Source organism: Chionomys nivalis, chromosome 23 (genome assembly GCF_950005125.1).
Source record: "Chionomys nivalis chromosome 23, mChiNiv1.1, whole genome shotgun sequence".
NCBI classification, from domain to species: Eukaryota; Metazoa; Chordata; class Mammalia; order Rodentia; family Cricetidae; genus Chionomys; species Chionomys nivalis.
Window position 1 is genome coordinate 17,202,304 of NC_080108.1, and position 21,237 is coordinate 17,223,540.

At 36.9% G+C, this 21,237-nt stretch overlaps 1 protein-coding gene across 1 annotated transcript in view; it reads right to left on the reverse strand.

Moving 5' to 3' along the window:
- The window catches only part of Agbl1 (AGBL carboxypeptidase 1), a 661,380-nt gene that overhangs the window by 285,943 nt on the left and 354,200 nt on the right, over window positions 1-21,237 (reverse strand). The window contains exon 21 of the mRNA XM_057756658.1: window positions 706-882. Within this exon, the coding sequence (XP_057612641.1) occupies window positions 706-882 (177 nt within the window). The remainder of the gene's footprint in view (window positions 1-705; window positions 883-21,237) is intronic.

The following is a 21,237-nucleotide window of genomic DNA, read 5'->3' on the forward strand; positions in this document are numbered from 1 at the left end:
CTGTCAACTTGCCTAAGAAATTTAAAAGAGTCTATTACTCTGGCATTGTCACTGAGCCTCTTATTTATGCTTCTCGATGGGAGAGTGGGAAGAGCAGCCAGAGCAGTGTGCTGTAGCAGCTATCCACCTGCTCATGCCGTTAATATAGCTGTAGAAAGGACATGATTTATACAGGACTGCTTTCCCTCAACACTAGCACAAGCATCAAAAAAATAAATAAATAAACCACACATTTTGGTGGACTCATAGTGAATGCATGCTCCACTGTACTCTGTTGACAGCAGGTAGCTGCTGGTTTACCCTGGCACATAAAACACCCGGCGCAGAAATGTTTTGATTGCACCTATAGACCTATACCTTCTACGATGTGCAGTTTGCTTATTGGAAAAGATAACATATTTCCATGCATCTAACAGTCATGACTGGTTGTTCAGATTGGAGAGAGGCTCCCTGCCGCTTGCTAGTGCAGACAGCTGATGGAGGTACTACATTGGAAGGCATGCACAGGTTATTTCCAGGATCAACAGAGCTGCAGCTGCAGGTATAGAAATAATCATTGAAGCAGTTCTTCACAGCGAAGGGGTGAGGCCAGACCCAACTGGAAGCTTCCTACCTCTTGCAAGGGAGAAAGCCAGGTCTGCTATTGCCCCTCATTTCTATGTTGTGCTGCCGAGCAGACAGCAGGGGCCCGACAGCTTCACATACCTGATAGGGGCCCTGGTTGCAGCCACAATAGCTGCTCTCCATGGTGTAGCTTCTGGAAACTCCCATCTCTCTCCACACCACGACCCGGGCAGTGGAGGCTCGTGATTTTTCCACCAGAAAACTGCAGCTGTTCATGGTGAATGCTGGTGCTAGCTTGTCCAGGATTTTAGGAAGCATCTATAATTAAAATAAACAAATATAAAAAACAAGTTATGATAAGCTATGGGTAATTAAGAATATTCATTATTGCTGGGCGGTGGTGGCACATGGCTTTAATCCCAGCACTTGGGAGGCAGAGGCAGGAGAATCTCTGTGAGTTCGAGGCCAGCCTGGTCTACAAGAGCTAGTTCCAGGACAGGCTCCAAAGCTACAGAGAAACCTTGTCTCAAAAATCAAAAAAAAAAAAAAAAAAAAAGAATATTCATTATTTAAAAATGGATTCTCAACATGTATTATTAAACATCACTATACATCAAATACATGGTTAATTTCCTCTGAATCATTAATTCTAATAAACAGATATCAACAATTTTACCATTTTGCCCATGTAAACTGTGAGACTTGACAAATAAAGAAATAAATAACCCAAGAGCCACAGCTATGAGATAGTCAGGCCAACCTGGTCTACTTCAGCATCATGAGTTTTGGCTCCCCTTTCCTCTGGCACTGTGCACCCAATTTCATACACTGCTAAGTTGTGCCGGCTGAGAACTATACACGTCATAGAAAACTTCAGCTTCAACAGACTCCATCCAGAACAGAGGACTATGGGCTTGATCTCTGACAGCCACTGACAGTCCTCACCCATATAAACATATGAACATATAAAGGGCCCTCATCTCCTGTGAGTGTATAATTGCCCAAATGAACTCTCTCATCGCATCCTCCATGTCATAAATCGGAAGCAGAATCAATTATGAACTCCTAGAACGCCATCCTCCTAGGGTTCATATAGCCCGCCTTTTCTAGGAATGAAACTCTTTTATTCATGACTTTTTCATCTCCATTTAGAAGGAATGGATAATCTCCTACCACTCCAATTAATCAAGTGGGGCTCCTAGGCACCAGGTCGAGGATAACTCAGATGCGATAGGACACTCGGTACCTGGGTCAGCAGAAACGCTAAACACAGGCAGCCCCAGGTCTTAGCAGTATTAAAAGTCCATTTCACTTCAGTAGTCACAGAATATGCACAAATAGTATATGATATAAAAATGCATACAATACATAACAAATAGTGGAAATTCAGGCTTTTAGCCAAATTCTCCTGAAGAAAATATAAACTACTCTGGTAGAAATGCAGCTAGAACATCCAGCAAATCTTTATCTCTCTGGTGTTTTTGTCCTCATATTTAATATAACTTAATTCTATAATTATCAATATAAAGTATATATTTTATAGGTATATCACCATAATTATTTGTGTGAATCATTAAGATCTCTGAGTTATCACACAGCTTCCAGGCCTATGGATCATTTTGAAAAGAAAAATTAAATGCTAATTTTTATTTGTGTTTGTGCACTCATCTATCTCTCCAGGTAAGTTCTAACTCGATTTGTTTCTTCAGAGTGTTCATCACAACAATAAATAAATAGTTGTTTGATTTACATTTCCTCTTGACCTTGTAAGTTTCATGATGGCAGGTATATATCTTACAAGAAGATTCCTACACACTGAGAAATGCTTCTCACGACAACACTTCAGGATACTGATTGCAGAAATAAATAGAATCCATTTTTATTTCATTAAAAAAAACTATCTTTTTAATTTCATATTCCAATCCCAGTTTCCACTCCCTCCCCTCCTCCTGTTACCTCTACCTACCCGGGAACCCACACCCCATCCACACCTCAGAGATGTAAGGCACACTGCTTTGAAAAAGAATCAATGCCCCTCCCTACTATATCTAGGTTGAGCAAGGTATACATCCAAAGAAAATGAGTACCCAAAAAGTCAATACAAGCAGTAGCTATAATTCCTGGTCACACTGTCAGTGGCTCCACAGTTTTTCCCAGCCATACAACTGTCACCCACATTCAGAGGAACTAGTTTGGTCCTATGCTGGTTCCTTCCCAGTTCGGCCAGAGTTGATGAGTTCCCATTAACTCAGGTAAGCTGTTTCAGTGGGTGTAGCCATCATGGTCTTGACCTCTTTGATCATATTCTTAGTCTGCCCACTCTTCAGCTGAACTTCACAAGCTCAGCCCAGTGTTCCACAGTGGCTCTCTGCCTCTACTTCCATCAGTTGCTGGATAAAGGTTCTATGGTGACATTTAAGATTGTCATCAATCTGACTACATGGCAAGGCCAGTTCGAGCACCCCCTCCACTATTGCTTAGGGTCTTAGGTGGGGTCATCCTTATGGATTCACAGGAATATCTCTAGTGCCAAACTTCTTGGTAGCTCCATAATGTCTCCCTCAATCAAGATATCTCTTTCCCCATCTTAACTATTCTGTTTCCTCAAGTTCTCCTCCCCCTCTCCTTCTCTTCTCCTCCCCTTCCTCCCTCCCTTCTCCCCCAACCCCACCCCATGCTCCCAATTGTCTCAGGAGATCTTATCTATTTCTCCTTCCCAGGGGATCCATATATGTTTCTCTTAGCGTTCTTGTTACTTACCTTCTCTAGGTCATGGACTATAGGTTCATTATCCTTTGCTTTACAGCTAGTATCCACTTATGAGTGAGTACATAGCATGCTCATCTTTCTGGGTCAGGGTTAACCCACTCAGGATGCTTTTTTTCTAGTTTCATCCATTTGCATGTAAATTTCAAGATATCATTGTTTTTTTGCTTTGTTTTGCTTTTGTTTTTCATGCAGAGTAGTACTCCATTGTGTAAATGTACCACATTTTCTTTATTCATTCTTCAATTGAAGGGCATCTAGATTGTTTCCAGATTCTGGCTATTACAAATAATGCTACTATGAACATTGTTGAACAAATGTCCTTGTAGTATGACTGAGCATCCTTTGGGTATATGCCCAAGAGTGGTATTGCTGGGTCCTGAGGTAGGTTGATTTTCAATTTTCTAGAAAAACAGCCATAATGATTTCCAGAGTGGTTGTACAAGTTTACATTCCCACCAGCAATGGAGGAATGTTCTCCTTACTCCATATCTTCTCCAGCATAAACTATCATTGGAGTTTTTGATCTTAGTCATTCTTAGGTATCTCAGAATCATTTTGGTGATTTGTGTTTCCCTAATGGCTAAGGATGTTGAACATTTCATTAAGTGTCTTTTGGCCATTTGAGATTCTTCTGTTGAGAATTCTGTTTAGGTCTGTACTCCATTTTTTAATTTGGTTATTTGGAATTTTGATGTCTAATTTTCTTGAGTTCATATATTTTGGAGATCAGTCCTCTGTCTGACGTGGGTTTGGTGAAGGTCTTTTCCCATTCAGTAGGCTGCCTTTTTGTCTTCTTGGCCATGTCCTTTGCTTTACAGAAGCTTTTCAGTTTCATGAGGTCCCATTTATTTATTGTTGCTCTAAGTGTCTGGGCTACTGGTGTTATATTTAGGGAGTGGTCTCCTATGCCCATGCATTGAAGGCTATGTCGCACTTTCCCTTATATGAGGTTCAGTGTGGTTGGATTTATATTGAGGTCTTCAATCCATTTGTACCTACATTTTGTGCATGCAGATAGCATATTCTAATAGAGATGATAGGGGACTGATTTAATGTGCATGGATATACTATTGTTATAAATAAAGTGATGGAAAACACTTTGAAATCACTTTAATTATGAGTGTGTTTCTTTGTTATAGCAAGTATACTTTTATTTAGATAAGAACTCATTGTATTGTAAAGCTATTTGTGTATGCACATTTATATCATTAAAATGACTTCATTTTCAAAGAACATGTTTAGTTTCATGGCAAAATCAGAAAGATGATGCAGGACCTCCCATAGACACCCACACCCTCCCATAACATCTGCCACCAAAACGGTCCATTTCTTTTGAATGATGAACTCACACTGAAACATTAACAATAGGCAGAGTTGATATTACGATTTACTATTGAAAACATACATTGTAAGTGCTTAGAAAGTCGGCTCACTGACAGTTATCCAGCATTACAATATCACTGTGGAGTGTCTTTGCCAGAACAAATGCTTCTGCTCCACCCACCACCTTCCGATTCCCCTAAACCCTTGGCGACAACTGATCTTCTTCTGCCTTCAAAGTTCTGTCCTATCTAGAATGGTGCACCAGGCTACTTTACAGATTGACTCCTGACACTTAGAAATACTCACTTAAGGTAGCTCCAATTCTTCCCATTTATAGCAGTTTATTTCACCTTGTTACTCAATAATATTTCATTATGAACCTTCTGATTACCCAAATTTAGCTGTTATAAATAAAGCCACCATAAATACATATGTACAGGGTCTTTTTGTGGGCATCTAAGCTTTTAGTTTCTTTAGATTAATCCCAAGCATACAATACTAGACTCAATAGCAAGAATATATCTAAGAAATCAAAGTTCTTCTCCAAAGTGGTTGTATACTTTGGCATTTCCAACAACAATGAAGTAGCATCTCCATGATTCTAAGTCCTTCTTGAAATTGGGTGTCAGCATTCCAGGTTTTGGTTGCTTGGACAAGTGCCAATGATATCACATTTTTAATCTTCTGTCCCCTGAGATATAGAACAGATCATTGCTTTTTGTGGTTTTTTTTTTTTTGACACCTATGTATCTTCATTATTTTATGTTTAAATCTGGACTTGTTTTCTCATTTTTCAGTTGAGAAGGGTTTTTCTTTTACATAACTTCCAAGGCCTTACATAAACTCTGTTATAAATGACAGTCCATAACATTGATTTTTCATATGTATTGTGCAATAATTTACTCTCTTTCTTCCATTTTCATCCTTGTAACAGTATTTTTTCCTCAGAGCAGAAGATAAACATTTTATGAATTCCAGCTTTTCGATTCTTTCTCCTAAGGATTATGCCACTGATGTTATATCTAAAAGTATGGTGGCAGGGAGGGACACGATACCAAGGTTGATTGTCAAGTCCATGATCCTCATCATCTATATATTCTCCTGCTGTTATTGTCTAGAAATTTTTGTACTTTTTCATTATATATTTCGGTCAGTGTAACGAGAATGAAAACAGCCTTATAGGCTCATATATTTGCATGCTTAGTCACTAGGGAGTGGAACTGATGGAGCAGGATTAGAAGGATTAGGAGGTGTGGCTTTCTTAGAGTAGGTATGGCTTGGTGGAGGAAGTGTGTCACTGGGGGGTGGGCTGTGAGGTCCCAAAACCGCATTACAGCCTCTCCCTCTCTCTCTCTCTCTCTCTCTCTCTCTCTCTCTCTCTCTCTCTCTCTCTCTCTCTCTCTCTCTCTCGCCCTTGGACCAGGTTGTAAAGCTCTCAGCTACTGCTTCAGTACCATGCCTGCCTGCAGACATACTCCCCACTAGAGTGGTCATAGATTAATATCCTGAAACTTCAAGCAAGACCCCAATTAAATGCTTTCTTCTAGGAGTTTCTTTTATCATGGTGTCTCTTCACAGCAATAGAACACTAAGACAATCATTAATACATTTTGAATTAATCTGTGAAAGGTCTGCACCTATGTTTAGATTCTTTTTCTTTTGCATCAAGATCTCCATTTTTCTATTGATCCATTTATTGAAAATACTATCTTTGCCATATTGTATAACTCTTCTGGCAAGGATGAGGAACTGTTTATGTGGGTCTGTTTCTTGACACTGTAAATTCCCCCTATGACCTACCTACCTAATCCTAGATCATTACCATCCCATCTTGTATTTTCACTTTGCTGTAAGCCTTAAAGTGAGGCAGCTCCAGAATTCCAACTGTGTTTTCCTCGTTTGTATTTTCTCAGCTACTCTGGGTCATCTGCCCCTCCATTTTGATGCCTACGATGTACTTTGCTGACATTTTGGTCAAAATGCATTCAATCTATAGTTTAATATGGGGAGAACTGAAAGCTTGGCAATACTGAGTTTTCTATCCACAAATGCAAATGCTTCCTTTGTCTCTAGGCTTTATTTATTTTGTTCATCATAGTTCTCTTTGATAACAACATATAAATGTTGTTTCGTTAGATTGACACCCAAGGATTTCATTGTATGGGGTAATAATGTAAATGGCAGTAAGGTGTGTGTGTGTGTGTGTGTGAGAGAGAGAGAGAGAGAGAGAGAGAGAGAGAGAGAGAGAGAGAGAGAGAGAGAGAGAGAGAGAGAGAGAGCTGAGAGAGAAAGACTCCTCCTCTGTACACTAGTATGGTCTGGAACTCCCTATGTAGTCCACACTGGCCTCAAACTCAGCTTTTCTCCTATAGCAGTCTTCTGAGAGTAGGGATTACTGCAAATCCTGCTTTCTCTGTCTAGTATTGGATTATCATTATCATCATCATTATCATCATCATCATCATCATCATCATTATTATTTTGAAACAGGGTTTCTCAGTTGTCCTAAAACTCGCTCTGTAGACCAGACTGGCCTCAAACTCAAAGACTGACATGACTCTGCCTCCTAAGTGCTGGAATTAAAGGGGTGCACCACCACCACCCAGCTTAGTATTGAGTTTTTAAATCTCAAATCCATTTGCTGAATGCTGACTTATAGGAAGGCAACAGAATTTTGTACATTACCCTTTTATGCTGCCATATTCCTACAGTGCTTGCTCAATTAGCATGCTTTTACTTGCATTCCTTGTCTTGCTGCATTGCTAAAATTTTCAGCATGATGCTAAAATGAAGCGGCAAGAATGAACTTCTTGCTGGGCTTATTTTTCTTGTATAGTGAGGAAAGTTTCTGTTTCTGAGCATTAAAGATACATGTTAGCTATATGTATCTTATAAAATATTCTTTGTCAAGTTGAGAACCGGGCCTCTGTTAGTATGGAGGAAAGAATGTTAGCTTTTGTCAAGCATTTTATCTGAATCCATTATATGGTAAAATGATTTTCCCTCTTAGTCTTTTGATATGATGATTTTTACAAATTAATTTTCTAATTATGAACTAGCTATGAACACTTATGAAAAATCTTACTTGGTTTTGGCATGCAGTTATATATACTGTTATGTTTGATATTGTAGCATTTTCCTCTAGAAATTTGAATTTTTGTTTATGAGAGATATTGATCTTTTTTTCTTATACGTTTGCACGACCTCACAAAATTATTTGAAAAGCGTTCCCCCAGTTTTGATTTTCAGAAAGCAATTATCGAAACTGGTATAATTTCTCTGTGAAATATTTTGCAAAATTCACTAATGAATCCATCTGGGTCAGATTCTTTTTGTTTAAGTAGGTTATGAATTTTTATTATCACTTAAACATCTTTCATATGTAGGCCTGTTCAGATGATCTATTCAGACTCAGTGAACTTTGGTAGTTTTTGTTTTTCAAGGAATTGGATCATTTTGTCTGGATGATCAAATTTACGGATAAAAACATTTCACAGTATTCAATTCTTCTCCATTTATTGTGTACAGAATTTCTATGTGCTCTCTTCCATTTCTGAGGTCAGCAATTTGTCCTCTGATTTGCTTTCTCCTTAGCATTGACCAAAACTGAACACTTTTGTTGTTTTTCTCAAAGTTGATCTTTGTTTTAATTGACTTTTGATTTCTGTTTTCAGTTTTTCTAATTTATGTCCTAATATTTTATACAATTAAAATTATATCTATTAAATGAATGTAATATGATTTATCTTCACGAATTTAAAATCATTCCTTACTTTGTTTTGTTTGCACTTAAATTGCCCATTTAGTAATTTCCTAAGATGTGGGGTTAGATGGTTGATTTTACGATTTTCTTCTTTTCATTATATATGCACCCAGCACAATACATATTCATATATGTATAGAATTTACCATGCTACAAAATTTTAGAAATTTCCTTTTCATCTAGTTCAAATATTTTCTAATATTACTGAAAATTTCTCCAGTGCATCTGTTATTTAGAAATCTGCTACTGTTCCTTCTGAGTTTGGAATTTTATAACTACCTTCCTATTGACGGGTAGATTGATTTTATTGTGTTAGAACATATTGTGACTTCTCTCATTTTTCAAAATAATATTTGTATTAATGTGTTGAGTCACATAATATATCTTTTCAAAATTGTATTTTATAATTTTATGTGTGGGTGTTTTTTTTTTTACATGTATGCTTATATACCACATACATGCAGTGTCCTTGTGGCCAGAAAGGAGGGTCCTTTGTGACCTGAGTTACTGAGAATTGTAAAGTCCAACGTGGGTGCTGGGGACCCAATTCAGATCCTCTACAAAAGCAGTGTCCTTGACTACTGAATCATCTCTAATGCCCCCATACAATCTAGTTCACACTCGCCCTCTACCCCCCAAATCTTCTCTGATTCAACTCCTCTTCCCTATTAGTCTCATCCACATGGTGTTTTTCTTTCCTTTTTCTTTCTTTCCTTCCTTCCTTCCTTCCTTCCTTCCTTCCTTCCTTCCTTCCTTCCTTCCTTCCTTCCTTCCTTCCTTCCTTCTTCCAGTTTCTAAGGTATGATCTCATAGCTGAAGTCCTGGTGCTGTGACTCTTGCAGTCTTTCCATATTCCCTGATGTTCCATGAGCTTCAGGGTGGTGGTTGTGTTGTAAATACCTGGGGACAGGTGTCCCACAGTCAGCTGATGTCTGCGTTTTGAATAGCTGTCATTTTCTATAGTGAACACTGCTGCAAGAAAAGAAGCTTCTTTGACGAGAGATGAGAGCTACATTCGTTGAGAAAGCCCTTAGAGATTTATGCTAGCTTAGGAAAGTGGTGGCTGTAGTAGGTTCCCCTCTAGTTTCCATAGCCTCCCCCAGACGTTTATAATGCCTGGCATGGATTTCCTATTGAATGGGTTAAAATCTGTTTTATAGCATGCAAAGTGATCTGTGTTGGTGAATGTTTCATATGTGCTTAAAAACTATGTCTATTTTGTGGCTTTGGATAAATCCCTCTCTAAAAATCAATTGCATCTGTTGATGGATGGTGCTTGTTTTTTCCTGCTTCATCAGTCTGCTGATAGAGAAGTTGTGCAACCTACAGCTGCATCAACAGCTGGATCTTCTCTTTGCAAATCTCGTGTACTTTGCTCCATTTTCCTCTTGGGTTGTATGTGATTGAGCACACACGTGCTATTAACTGTCACTTGTTCCGAGAAAATTTATTCATTTAGCATTAATGCATCACCATTCTTTATCCATAATAACTTTACTTTTTTTGAAGTTTCCTTTGTCTGAAATTAATATTAGTAACTACTGCTTTATTTTGATTACTGTCAGCAAAGATAAAGCAAACATTTTATACCACTCATTTTTCCCCTTTTTAGTATAGCGGATCTTTTCCACTTGGTTTTGTGGCTGTCGTTTAGTGTGCAATATCCGCTTATAACTGATACAAACACACTAGCAAATATTAGACCGACACCTCAAAAGTAGTAGCAATGATTTTAATTACCCCTCCTTTCTCCTCTTTTGTGCCATGCATGTCATTAGTTTCACTTATATGCAAGCAGGTTTGCATGTGCTCAGATTATCAAATACATTGTTGTTATTATATTTTAATAATTGTCATCTGTTAAATTAATAAAGAAATAAATAAAAGGTTCATTGCATTTCATTGTTACCTATTTCCTCTTCAGTGCTCTTTCTGTCTTTATATAGATCCAGAATATATTATTTTCTATCCTTCCAAAGTTCTATATAATTTGTCTTCATAACTTGGAACCAGGACAAATGTCTTCAAAGTCTGTTTATGGGAAAAAGCCTTTATTTTGCCTTCACTTTTAAAGCATAATTTTAGCAGTTCAAGAATTATAGTCTAGTGGGCTTTGGGAATGAACACTTCAAATATTTTATTCCTCTATTTTTTTGGTTGAAATATTTCTGAAGAGGTCAGGAGTGTGTGTGTGTTTTCTTAGACAAAAGTAAGGTAGAGTTCTCTCTCCTGGTTTCTTTTGGCAACTTATTTTTGACTTTCAACAGTTGGAAAACGGTATTTCTAGCCCCAGCATTTTTGTATTCCTTCTGTGTAACATTCTCTGAGTTTCCAGGATCTGTGGTTCCTGGATCTGACACTAAGTGAAGCCAGTTTTGTTAGCTCATATACCTCTGTAGAGATGACCAAACATTCCAATTAACTTCATGTTTCTTGGGGACCTTAACGAGCTGTGATCCCTCTGTTGAAGCCTGGGGACAGAGGATTTATAAGGTGAAATGGGGAATCATCCTGCTTACATTTCCACAGCTGTAGCTTATCCATTCATTAAAAATTTGCCTCAAAACTGTGACATTTATAGAAAATGTTCATTCGGTCTCTTCATTTTTCTTTTTATCTTGCGTAAATACATCTGTGTCTGGGAGAAACGCAATGATGGCTATTATAAACTGGAAGTGTTTTTGTATTACCAACATGAACAGGAAACAGATGAGCTCAAAAAATCTAAGTGGAGCCTTATTATCCCACAGAGGTATAAAAATATTTGAATAAGATATAATGTGCCCCCACGTGGACAGGCAGCCCACATATCAAATTGTTATGTTTTAGCATTAGAAATCTACTTTATGAAAAAACCTCCTCTCTGGCTCTCCTTATTTTCCAATCGTGGGTCTAAGAACAGAGACTGAGGATTCTAACTTCAAAACCTGCTTGAACATGAAATATGAAGCATCAGGGCCTGGGGTGAAGAGCAGGCAGGCTAGAGCCAGACAGACAAGTGCAAAGGACAATCCAGTTTGGGTAGGTAGTTGATCTGTGACTTACATAAGCTTCTCTGCCTCCCTGAGTCCTGGGCTCGTCCTCTATTAAGTGAGAGAGTTATCAGTCCCTTATTAGTCCATTCCAGACCTGAAAGTATTATAAAAACTAAACCAGAATCTTTTCATAGACATGGAATCACACCTGGTCAGTAAGAGCAGAGCCAGGTTTCAACCTTAGCTGAGGAATAAATGATCATTTGAACTCAAGCATTATGGTTTCAAGGAGCCGTTTAGAAACCCAGGCTCTAATTCACTTCATTTCATTTCTGATTACTCTTTCCAAACCAACCCCAGTTTCAAAATTCAAAGAAGGGAACCCTCAAAGGTATATTTGGCCTTCTACAGATAGGATGTGTGTCAGAACTCATTTCTAGGGAGGAATCCTGATATCAACTTTGCAAGATCCAAATGTATTTTTCCCTTTGGGTTAATAATGGGGCAAGGATGTCATAAAAGGACACTTAGAAGTGTGTGTATTTATGTTCACCATTGCAATGTTCAGAACACAGTTTGCTGCTAATGAAATTTGAAAGAGGGAAATAACATCTCCCAACTCCAGCCTTCCAAGATTAATAAATATTTAAAGCCCCTCTTTACGTGATATATGTCCCTTCTTTAACTAAGGCAATCTATTGCTTTTCATGTTCCAAATAAGAATTTATTCTTCCTTTAAATATTTTTTGAATTTGAAGCTGCAAAGTCATTTGACTCATTGTTCTTTTTCTCTCCAACACAGCATCCATTTAAACACAGGATCTCGGGGGTCTGAGATTTAAACTGTGCTTTCAAAATCCTAGTTCTTAATACAATCTATAACAATGCAATTTATTCTGTATTCTTTTTCCCTTGTATGTGAAACTGGGTGTTGGTATAAATATTTACTCACTCAACAAATATTTTAAAGCAACTTCTAATGATGCACACTCGTGTAGCATAAAATATAGCTGGAAATATTAAGTGTATTAATATATTATTGCAAATGTGGAGTTTTACACTGGTGCTTGGCACAGACTTGGCACTGTGGGAGGAGTATGGAACTTTCTTATCTCCATTACTCCTCATAATTAGAAATCTATGAAGAGAATTAATGACTGAAAATGTCAGTAAGAAGAAAAGCTTGCATAGCAATTTGCACCAGGCCTGATTTCTGATGTGGGAGTCCCTTCTGTGTACTGTGATTACCATTAACGAATATAGAAACTGCTTTGGACTTATAGCAAGGCAGAACTTAGGTAGGCAAGGAAAGCTAGGCTGAATGCTGGGAGAAAGAAGGGCAGAGTCAGAGAGAAGACATGGAGTGGCTGGAGATAGACACTGGGAACTTTAGCCAGTAAGCCACTGTCATGTGGCGATACACAGATTAATAGAAATTGGTTAAATTAATATGTAAGAGATTAGCCAATAAGAAGCTAGAGCTAATGGGCCAAGCAATGATGGAATTAATACAGTTTCTGTGTGATTATTTCGGGTCTAAGCTAGCTGGGCGGCAGGGAACAAATGACCTCCTCCAACTGCAGATTTCAGTGCATCTCAACACAGTGCTCAATCATTCACACGGGGAAGTTGACACGCTGGTTCTGTGAGACTCAACTTTCAGCTCTCTCAGAATTGGTGGCTTTGACTTTTTTCAAGTCTTCTTGAAGTCACATTTAAACTAAAAGTTTTCTCATGAGATGATTTTCTTTCATGCAAGTTTCTAACACTGATCATCTGATTTATAACTCAAAAAAACATGTCTACAGAAGTCAGCCAGGATAATCTAATCAATCTTGTGCTCAAGGAGAATCAGTGGTGTTTTTCTCTCTGTCTTAACTTACAATTAATATTGCTATTCTAATACTTACTTTTTACTTTAATTTTTTGGCCACCTGCCTGTCTGCCTATAATTTGTTAAAAGAAGAAACCCATGCTTCACATATCTGTGTTGCAAAAAATATCTAGTATTCTGCTTATCATCATTATCTCAGTATCCGAACAAATATACTTCAAGATTAGATAAAGACATATACTTAAGAATAATCATGTGAACAGTTAACCAAGAAAACAATACTATCTTAAACATATTTACCAAACTCTAGTGCATATAATTTCATTAAAAATCTTCTACTGGATTTAAAAACATATTTTACCATCAGTCCACTAGATGTAGGTGATTTAAATACCTCACTTTTTCTAACAGACATGCCATCTACACAAAAATAAAGAGAAACACCAGAATAAATAACATCATACACCAACTGGACTTCAGAGATATATTCAGAACACACCTGCAATCATCAAAGAATACACATATTCTGCTCAGCAGTGCATGGGAGCTTTTCTAACATAGACTATATCCTAAAACACAAATCTTTACAGATTCAACAAGACTTAAATAACTCCTTGCATACTATCTGACAACAAGATGATAAAACTGACAAAAAAAAAATCACACAAACTCATGAATATTAAACAATTCATTACTTATTCATTACTCTGTGCTATATGGGTCAAAGGAAAAAATCAAGAAAGAATAAAAAAATCCAAATGAAAAAGTAAACATAATACAACAAAACCTCTGAGACAAATTGTAAGCAGTCCTATGAGAGAAATTTATAGTTCTAGGTGCCTACATTCAAAAAATCAGAAGGAACACAAATAAATGACTTAATGATGTAATGCAAAAATTTGTAAAATCTAGAACAAACTAAATCCAAATCAGTCAGCATCAAGAAATAATAAGTATCAGAACAGAAATCAACAAAATAGAAACCAAAAAAAAAAAAAAAATCAAACCTAACAGCTGCTTCTTTGAGAAGAAAAACAAGATTGACAGACCTTTGTTCCAACCAACAAAAAGAAAAAAAGAGAGGACACAGATGACCAGAATCATAAATTAACAGGGAATCTTTGCAATAGACAACAACACAAATTCGGAATATTATAAGGCAATGGTTTGAAAATCTGTACTTGGTTAAGTTAGGAAATCTAAAAGAAATGGATAAATTTTTAGATTCACCCAAATCACCCAATTAATAAAAAATGATAAACAGACCCATAACAAATAAAAATATTAACTAAAAATAATTATTAATTAATAAGAATGATAAACAGACCAATAACAAATGAAGAGATTTATATAATAGAAATTCTTACACCTGAAGAAAAAAATCCAGTACCACATGTCTTAACAGCAGAATTTCAAGAAGATCTATAGTCAGTCCTTCTTAAACTATGAAATATGAGATAGGGAAAGAGAAGGATCACTCCAAACCACTTCCAATAACAAAAATATGTTAAGACACAGCAAAAGAAAGGAAGGAAGCAGAAAGAAAAGAAGGGAATGGGACAGGAAGGAAAGAAAAGGAAAAAAGAAAAGAAAAAGGGAAAGGGAAGAGAAAAATATTATAGGCCAATAACTTGATGAAAATAAAATTAAAATTGCTCAATCAAATACTTGCAGATACTACATGTAAACATCAAAATGGATTATACACCATGGTGTTATCCTTGAAATGAAGGTACATATGAAGATATGCATGGTAATAAGTGTAATAAACCACATAAAAATTGACAGAAAAACAAAAATCACATAATCATCTCAATAGACATAGAAAAAGTCTTTGACAATTTCAAATATGCCTTCATAATAAACATCCTAAAGAAGTATGCCTAAAACAGTGATATCTCAAATATATATACATACATACATACATAAACACACGTATCCTGTAACCAACATTATCCTAAATGGAGAAAAGCTTGAAGCAACCCCACAGAAGCCAAGAATAAGATGCGGATAGTCATTATCCCACTCCCTTCAATAGTGTGATCAAGGTAGTAGCTTGATCAATAAGGCAAGAGAAAGAAATTAAATAGGCAAAATTTTGGAAAGAAAGCCAACTATCCCTATTTGCAGATGTCATGAGACCCATCAAAATCTACAAGAAAAGTTCTAGAAATGACAAGCAGGTTCAGCAATGTGCCACAGCATAGACTCAATCAGTAGCTTTTCTATGCGCCAACAAAGGCACAAAGCAGGTGATCACATGGACACACTCGTGTTCACAACAGCCTCCAGGAAAGCAAACTATCTAGTAATAAACTAAGTCAAGGAGGTGAAAGACGTTGACAGTGAAAACATCAAACCCATGGAAAGGGAGATAGAGAAAGGAGCTAAAAATGGGAAGACATTCAGTGCTATGAATGGGTAGAGTCAATATTGTGAAAATAACCATTTTGCCAAAAGCTACTTAAAGATTCAAGGCAATGCCAATCAAAATTTCCATCTCATTCACCACAGAAATATAAGATGCAGTCCTAAAGTTCGTCAGGAACCACAAAAGATCCAGGTTGGCCAAAACAATTCTGAACAAAAAAGAACAATGCTGGAAAGATTTTCATTCCAGATCTTAAAATATATGACACAGTCATAATAATAAAACTAATATTGTAGTGCCACAAAAACAGACATGCAGACAAAAGGAGCAAAATCAATGGCCCAAGCATGAATACACATAACTTCAGCCACCTACTATTTGATAAATAATTCAAAAATATAAGCTAGAAAAAGAAAGCATCTTTAACAAATCATTCTGGATCTTGATGTCCACAAGCAGAAGACTCAAATGAGACTCATACCAATCACTATACACAAAATTTAACTCCAAGTGGATAAAAGACCTAAATATGCAGCTTAAAACACTGAAAATTCTAGAAGAAATAATAGTCAATACTCTACATGATCTAGGCAAAGCATTTTCTGAGTAGGACCTCGTTTAGCCCCAAAATTAAGACCAACAATTGAGAAGTGGCATTTTGTAAAAACTAAAAAAGTTCTCTAAAGCTGAAAAAACAATCAAAGCGGTGAATAGGAAGTCCACGGAATAGGAAATAATACATCTGATATGCAATTGATAGAAGATTAATATCCAGAGTACTTAAATAACTCAAAGCACTAAGAATTAAAAAAAAAAAAAAAAAAAAAAAAGGACCAATTCAAAAGCATAGACCTGGGACAAAGAGTTCTCAAAAGAAAAAAAAAATGACTAAGAAATATTTTTTAAAAAATTCCCATTCCAAGCAAGTAGGAAAATTCAAATCAAGACAACTTTGAGATTTCATCTTACCCCAGTCAAAATGGCAAGTCAGCAAAACAATCTACAACAAATGCTGGATGGGTTGTGGCAGAGAAGCACCCTTGTTCTCTGTTGATGGGATTGTGAACAGATGCAGCCACTATGAAAATCAGTGTGGGAAATTCTCAAAGAGCTAAAATAAATCTACCATATTTTCCAGCTTACCACTCGTTGGTATATGCCTACCCAAAGGACTAAACATTCTACTCTATACATCCTTGCTTAGTCATGTTCTTTGTTTTTCTACTCAAAATAGCTAGAAAATGGAAACACCTTAATTATTCTACAACTCATTAGTGGATAATAAACATGTGGTACATACACAATATAAAATAATATTCAGTTATAAAGCAAAGTAAAATCACGAACTTTGCAGGTTAAAGGGTTATATGACCCCAAAAGATCATATTGAGGTAATTGGGGTAATCCGGACCCCAAAAGACAAATGTCGCATGTTCTTTCTCACCAGAGGTTCCTAGTTCCAAATCTTCATGTGTAAGTATATACCCTGGAGTAATTGAGAAACCAAAAAGATAAAAGGGGACCACTGCCAGGGTAGTGAGAGTCGGGGAGCAATAGAGAGGAAAGTATCGAGGTACAAGCAATCTGAGCATGAAAATCGTAAAGGGGGGAGGGGTCTCTGCTTAGGGAGAAGCAGGGAGATAAAAACAAAATGAGAAGAGAATATAAAACAGTAAGGATGTCTGAAAAAATCTTAAAGAACCATGCTATTAACTATCTACCTAAAAATAACAACATAACTATAACACATGAATCTGTATATGTACAGTTTTAAAGAATTTTTTCTCCCCTGAGCTGACAACACTCCACTCTCCCTAATCCCCGAAGACCATCTAACAAAACCCCTAACATCAGTCATGATAAACCCTCTGTAGAGTTGTTGGTCAGAGTTGCCAAGAGACTCGCAAAACATTATAGGCTATTACTGTTGCCCTTTGCTGTCCCCTGAGGTGGATGGTAATTCCCTAATGCAGAAAATAGCACGTACTTCACCCCAGGGTCCAGAGATGGGTGAGGTAGAACTGACCTGATGCCTCTCCCTGTGGACTAGCTTACATGAGACCAGAAGGCACTAAACAGGCTTACGAAGGAAGCAAATAACAGCTCTAAACAGCTGTCGCCCCCGTGAGCCACAACAACCATTATTCTAAAGGCATGATTGACCTAAAGGTTTAATAGTGGTACGCATACGTTGGCAAGAACCAACAGCTCCCTAATAGGAATCCTCAATAAGATGGAAATCATGCCTGGTACTCGAAACCTATCCAACTACCAAAAGCTAGTGAAAGCATAGATCTTGAATGAGAAATCGATAACTATCTCTTTAGTGACTAATATAGTCCCAACTACAATCTAAGTATTTGTATACCCAAATAAATCGTCCTCATTCTCACCAGTGAAACTTCTCTTTGCAACAGGAGACTGTTCCAGAAAACTATGGCCAATTAAAATGCAAGGCTGTGAAGCTTTGTCCCAGTGGATATATCTACAAAACAATTCGTGCACCTAAGCTCAGGAAACATTGCAGGAGATTGGATAGAAAGATTGCAAGAGTCGGCGAACCAGGGAGGTAGCTCTGCACATTTGTCTCCTAGTAATATCCGAAGCTACACCCATAAAGGCTCACCAATATGCCTGCCTATACATGAGCTGAACAAAGATGACATTAAAATAACCCCAAAGTGGATGGGGAACAAACCACAAGGCCTCAACCCTACACAAAGAACAACAGACAAATAAGGAATTCTATGAATAAGAGTAAGTTTTCCCAGGCAAGAGTACACCAATTGGTTATCTACTAAAATATGTCCCGCTCTGAAAACATACAGACAGAACAGACTCTATTTAGGAATATATATGCACAGACATATATGCATGTAACAACAGTTAATGAGAAAAAGGTCACTAATTTGAAAGAAGGCAAGGAGAGGTATATGGGGGGCGTGGAAGGGAACAACAGAGGAAATGACGCAACTATATGATGATCATAATACATGCACATCTACCTCATTAGTATGCATACTATAGTAATATTTAAATCAATTAAAATTATGTACTATAACTATTTTAAAGTAAATTTACTTTATAAATTAATTTCACAAAGTGTTTGGTTTGCATACCAATTTTATATGCCAGTGTACCTAATGTCACATAAAAGTTTTTCGGGCAAAATGCAGTCAAAACTGGGAAGCTTTGACCAGCTTGTCAAGATGACATTTTCTTGAACTCTACAGGTTTCTCTTAAGTTGTGCGATCCTATAAATAATCCACTAAGATTATTCTCTTTCAAAATTGCTTTGACCATTCTAGTTCTCTTTTGTTTAAGATTGGCTTGTCAATATCAATACAAAAACCTGCTGAGATTTCAATAGGAATTTTTTGAATCTATAGAAAATATGAAGACAATTTCATCTTGAAAATATTGGATCTTGCAATACATTAAGTTCGTGTAACTACCATTTATTTTGGCATCCTTCAATTCCTATCACCGCTTTTGCAGTTTTAACATATTAACTTTTCTCTATTAAACCTACTACTATTTTTATCTTGATATTGTTGCAAATGAATTTTACCTCTGGATTTTGTTCCTGAATTATTTCTTGTCTTACTGAGGTACCACACCAAATGTTATATTGATTGCATTTCTTGCTCCATTGCTAGGCTTGCATACTGGTTTCAATAGTCTATGTTTGAGGATTCCTTAGAATTTTATAGATAAGAATACCACATCATCAGTTCATGAAAGTTCTGTTTCTTTTTTAAATGATTCTCTTTAATACGTTGCTTGTGTTGTGCTTGCTAGAGTATCTAACACTGTCTTGAACAGACATGGCAAGAGCAAACGGCCCTGCTTTGTTCCTAATTTTACAGGGGAAATACTAAAGCTTTTATCATTAAATATGTTACCTGTCTAACTTAAACTTTCCTTTATATGTTTGGGTGGGGAAGGAATGCCGCTGTGGCCTGGGAAGTCAGAAGACAACTTGCCACTGTCGGTTATTTCTGCCATGTGAATCTCAAATCAATTTCTGCTTTTCATTATCAGTTATTGGATTTGATTTTAAAGTGTTCTTGTCAAATTATTTTTTAGATAATACAATCATAGTATTTGAGATGATGCAGTCTTTGTTATTCGTTTGTCTGAAAGAAATATGATAGTATTGTACTTCTAAATATTTAATTTGGCCTCCATGAGATAAACCCCACTTTGCCACAGCTGAGGAAGCTTTACATGCTCCTGGGTTGACTTGATAATGCTTTGGAAAATAGTTTTGTATAGGGATTTCCAAGAATCATTGAACTGTCGCTATCTCTCCTTGTAATATCTTTTTTTATGGATTCAGCATCAGGATAATTCAGGCTTCAAAAAGGGTTAGCAAGGATTCCTCCTCAATGTTTAAAATGATTCTTGCCTTGTTACATTGACTGCCATCTATTCTTGAGAGTTGGCTAGAATTCACCAACAAAGTTATTTAGGTCTAGATTTTGATTTGTGGGATATTCGTGAATTCCAATCCAATTTACTTTCTTAAGATGCACTTAGATTTTTTGGTTTCTTTCAGCCAAATTTCATAGTTTATGCCCTACAAACAATTTATCCATTTGACTTGTAGTTATTAACAAAAAACTTCTTACAATTTTTGAGTTCTGTAGAGAAGCCCCCTCTTTCATTCACGACTGGTAATTTGTATTATCTTTCTTTTCTTTAAATTCTGTCTGAAGTGTCATCATTTTTCTTGACCCTTTTAATAATTCACACTAGGATACGTGGATTTTATAAGTGTTATATTTTCATCTCTCTCTCAATATGTCTGTATGATGGGTTGTATGTATGGGTGTGTATGCATGTGCATACGGATATCAGGGGGCCACCTTGGGTGTTAGTCCCTACCTTCCACATTTCTTGAGACATGGTCTCTTTGTTGTTCAACACTGCACACATCAGTCAGGCCGGCTGATTATCAATATGTTGGGAATTTTCATGTTTCTGCTTTCTAACTCCCTCTAGGCATGCTGGGATTATACAGGCACACTGTCATGTCTGGTTTTACTTGGGTTCTGGCAATTTGAACTAAAGTTCAAATTTGACTAGCAACCGTTTTACCTACTGGGCCATCCCCAAAGTCCTCGTTTTTCTACTCTTTATATGATTTCTGTTTTGTTTATTTCACTTGGCTTTCTTTTTCCTTCTCTTGTTTTACCCTAATTCTTCACTTCCTTTGCTTCTCCTCCTCCTCCTCCTCCTCCTTCTCCACCTCTTCTCTCTCTCATCTTACCTAAGAAAATATGTTTTTGCTTACTGATTTTTTAAAAATTGTGTGCTTGCCTCTGTGTGTGTGTGTGTGTGTGTGTGTGTGTAACAGTATGTAGGTATGTACCCATGGGTGTAGTTGTCTTCTGAGTCTAGAGGTGTCAGGTCCTCTGGGAGTTTAAGTTACAGGTAGCTGTGAACTGCCTGGCTTGGATACTAGAAATTAAACTAGGTCCTTTACAAAAACATTATGTTCTCTTAACCACTGAGCCATCATACTAGCCTAATATTTCTCTTTTAGTCTCTTCTATTTAATTCCAAATGTGTAGGCTTACATGACTCCTTTAAAATCTACCTTTCTAACAAAACATCCAAAGCTATAAGCTA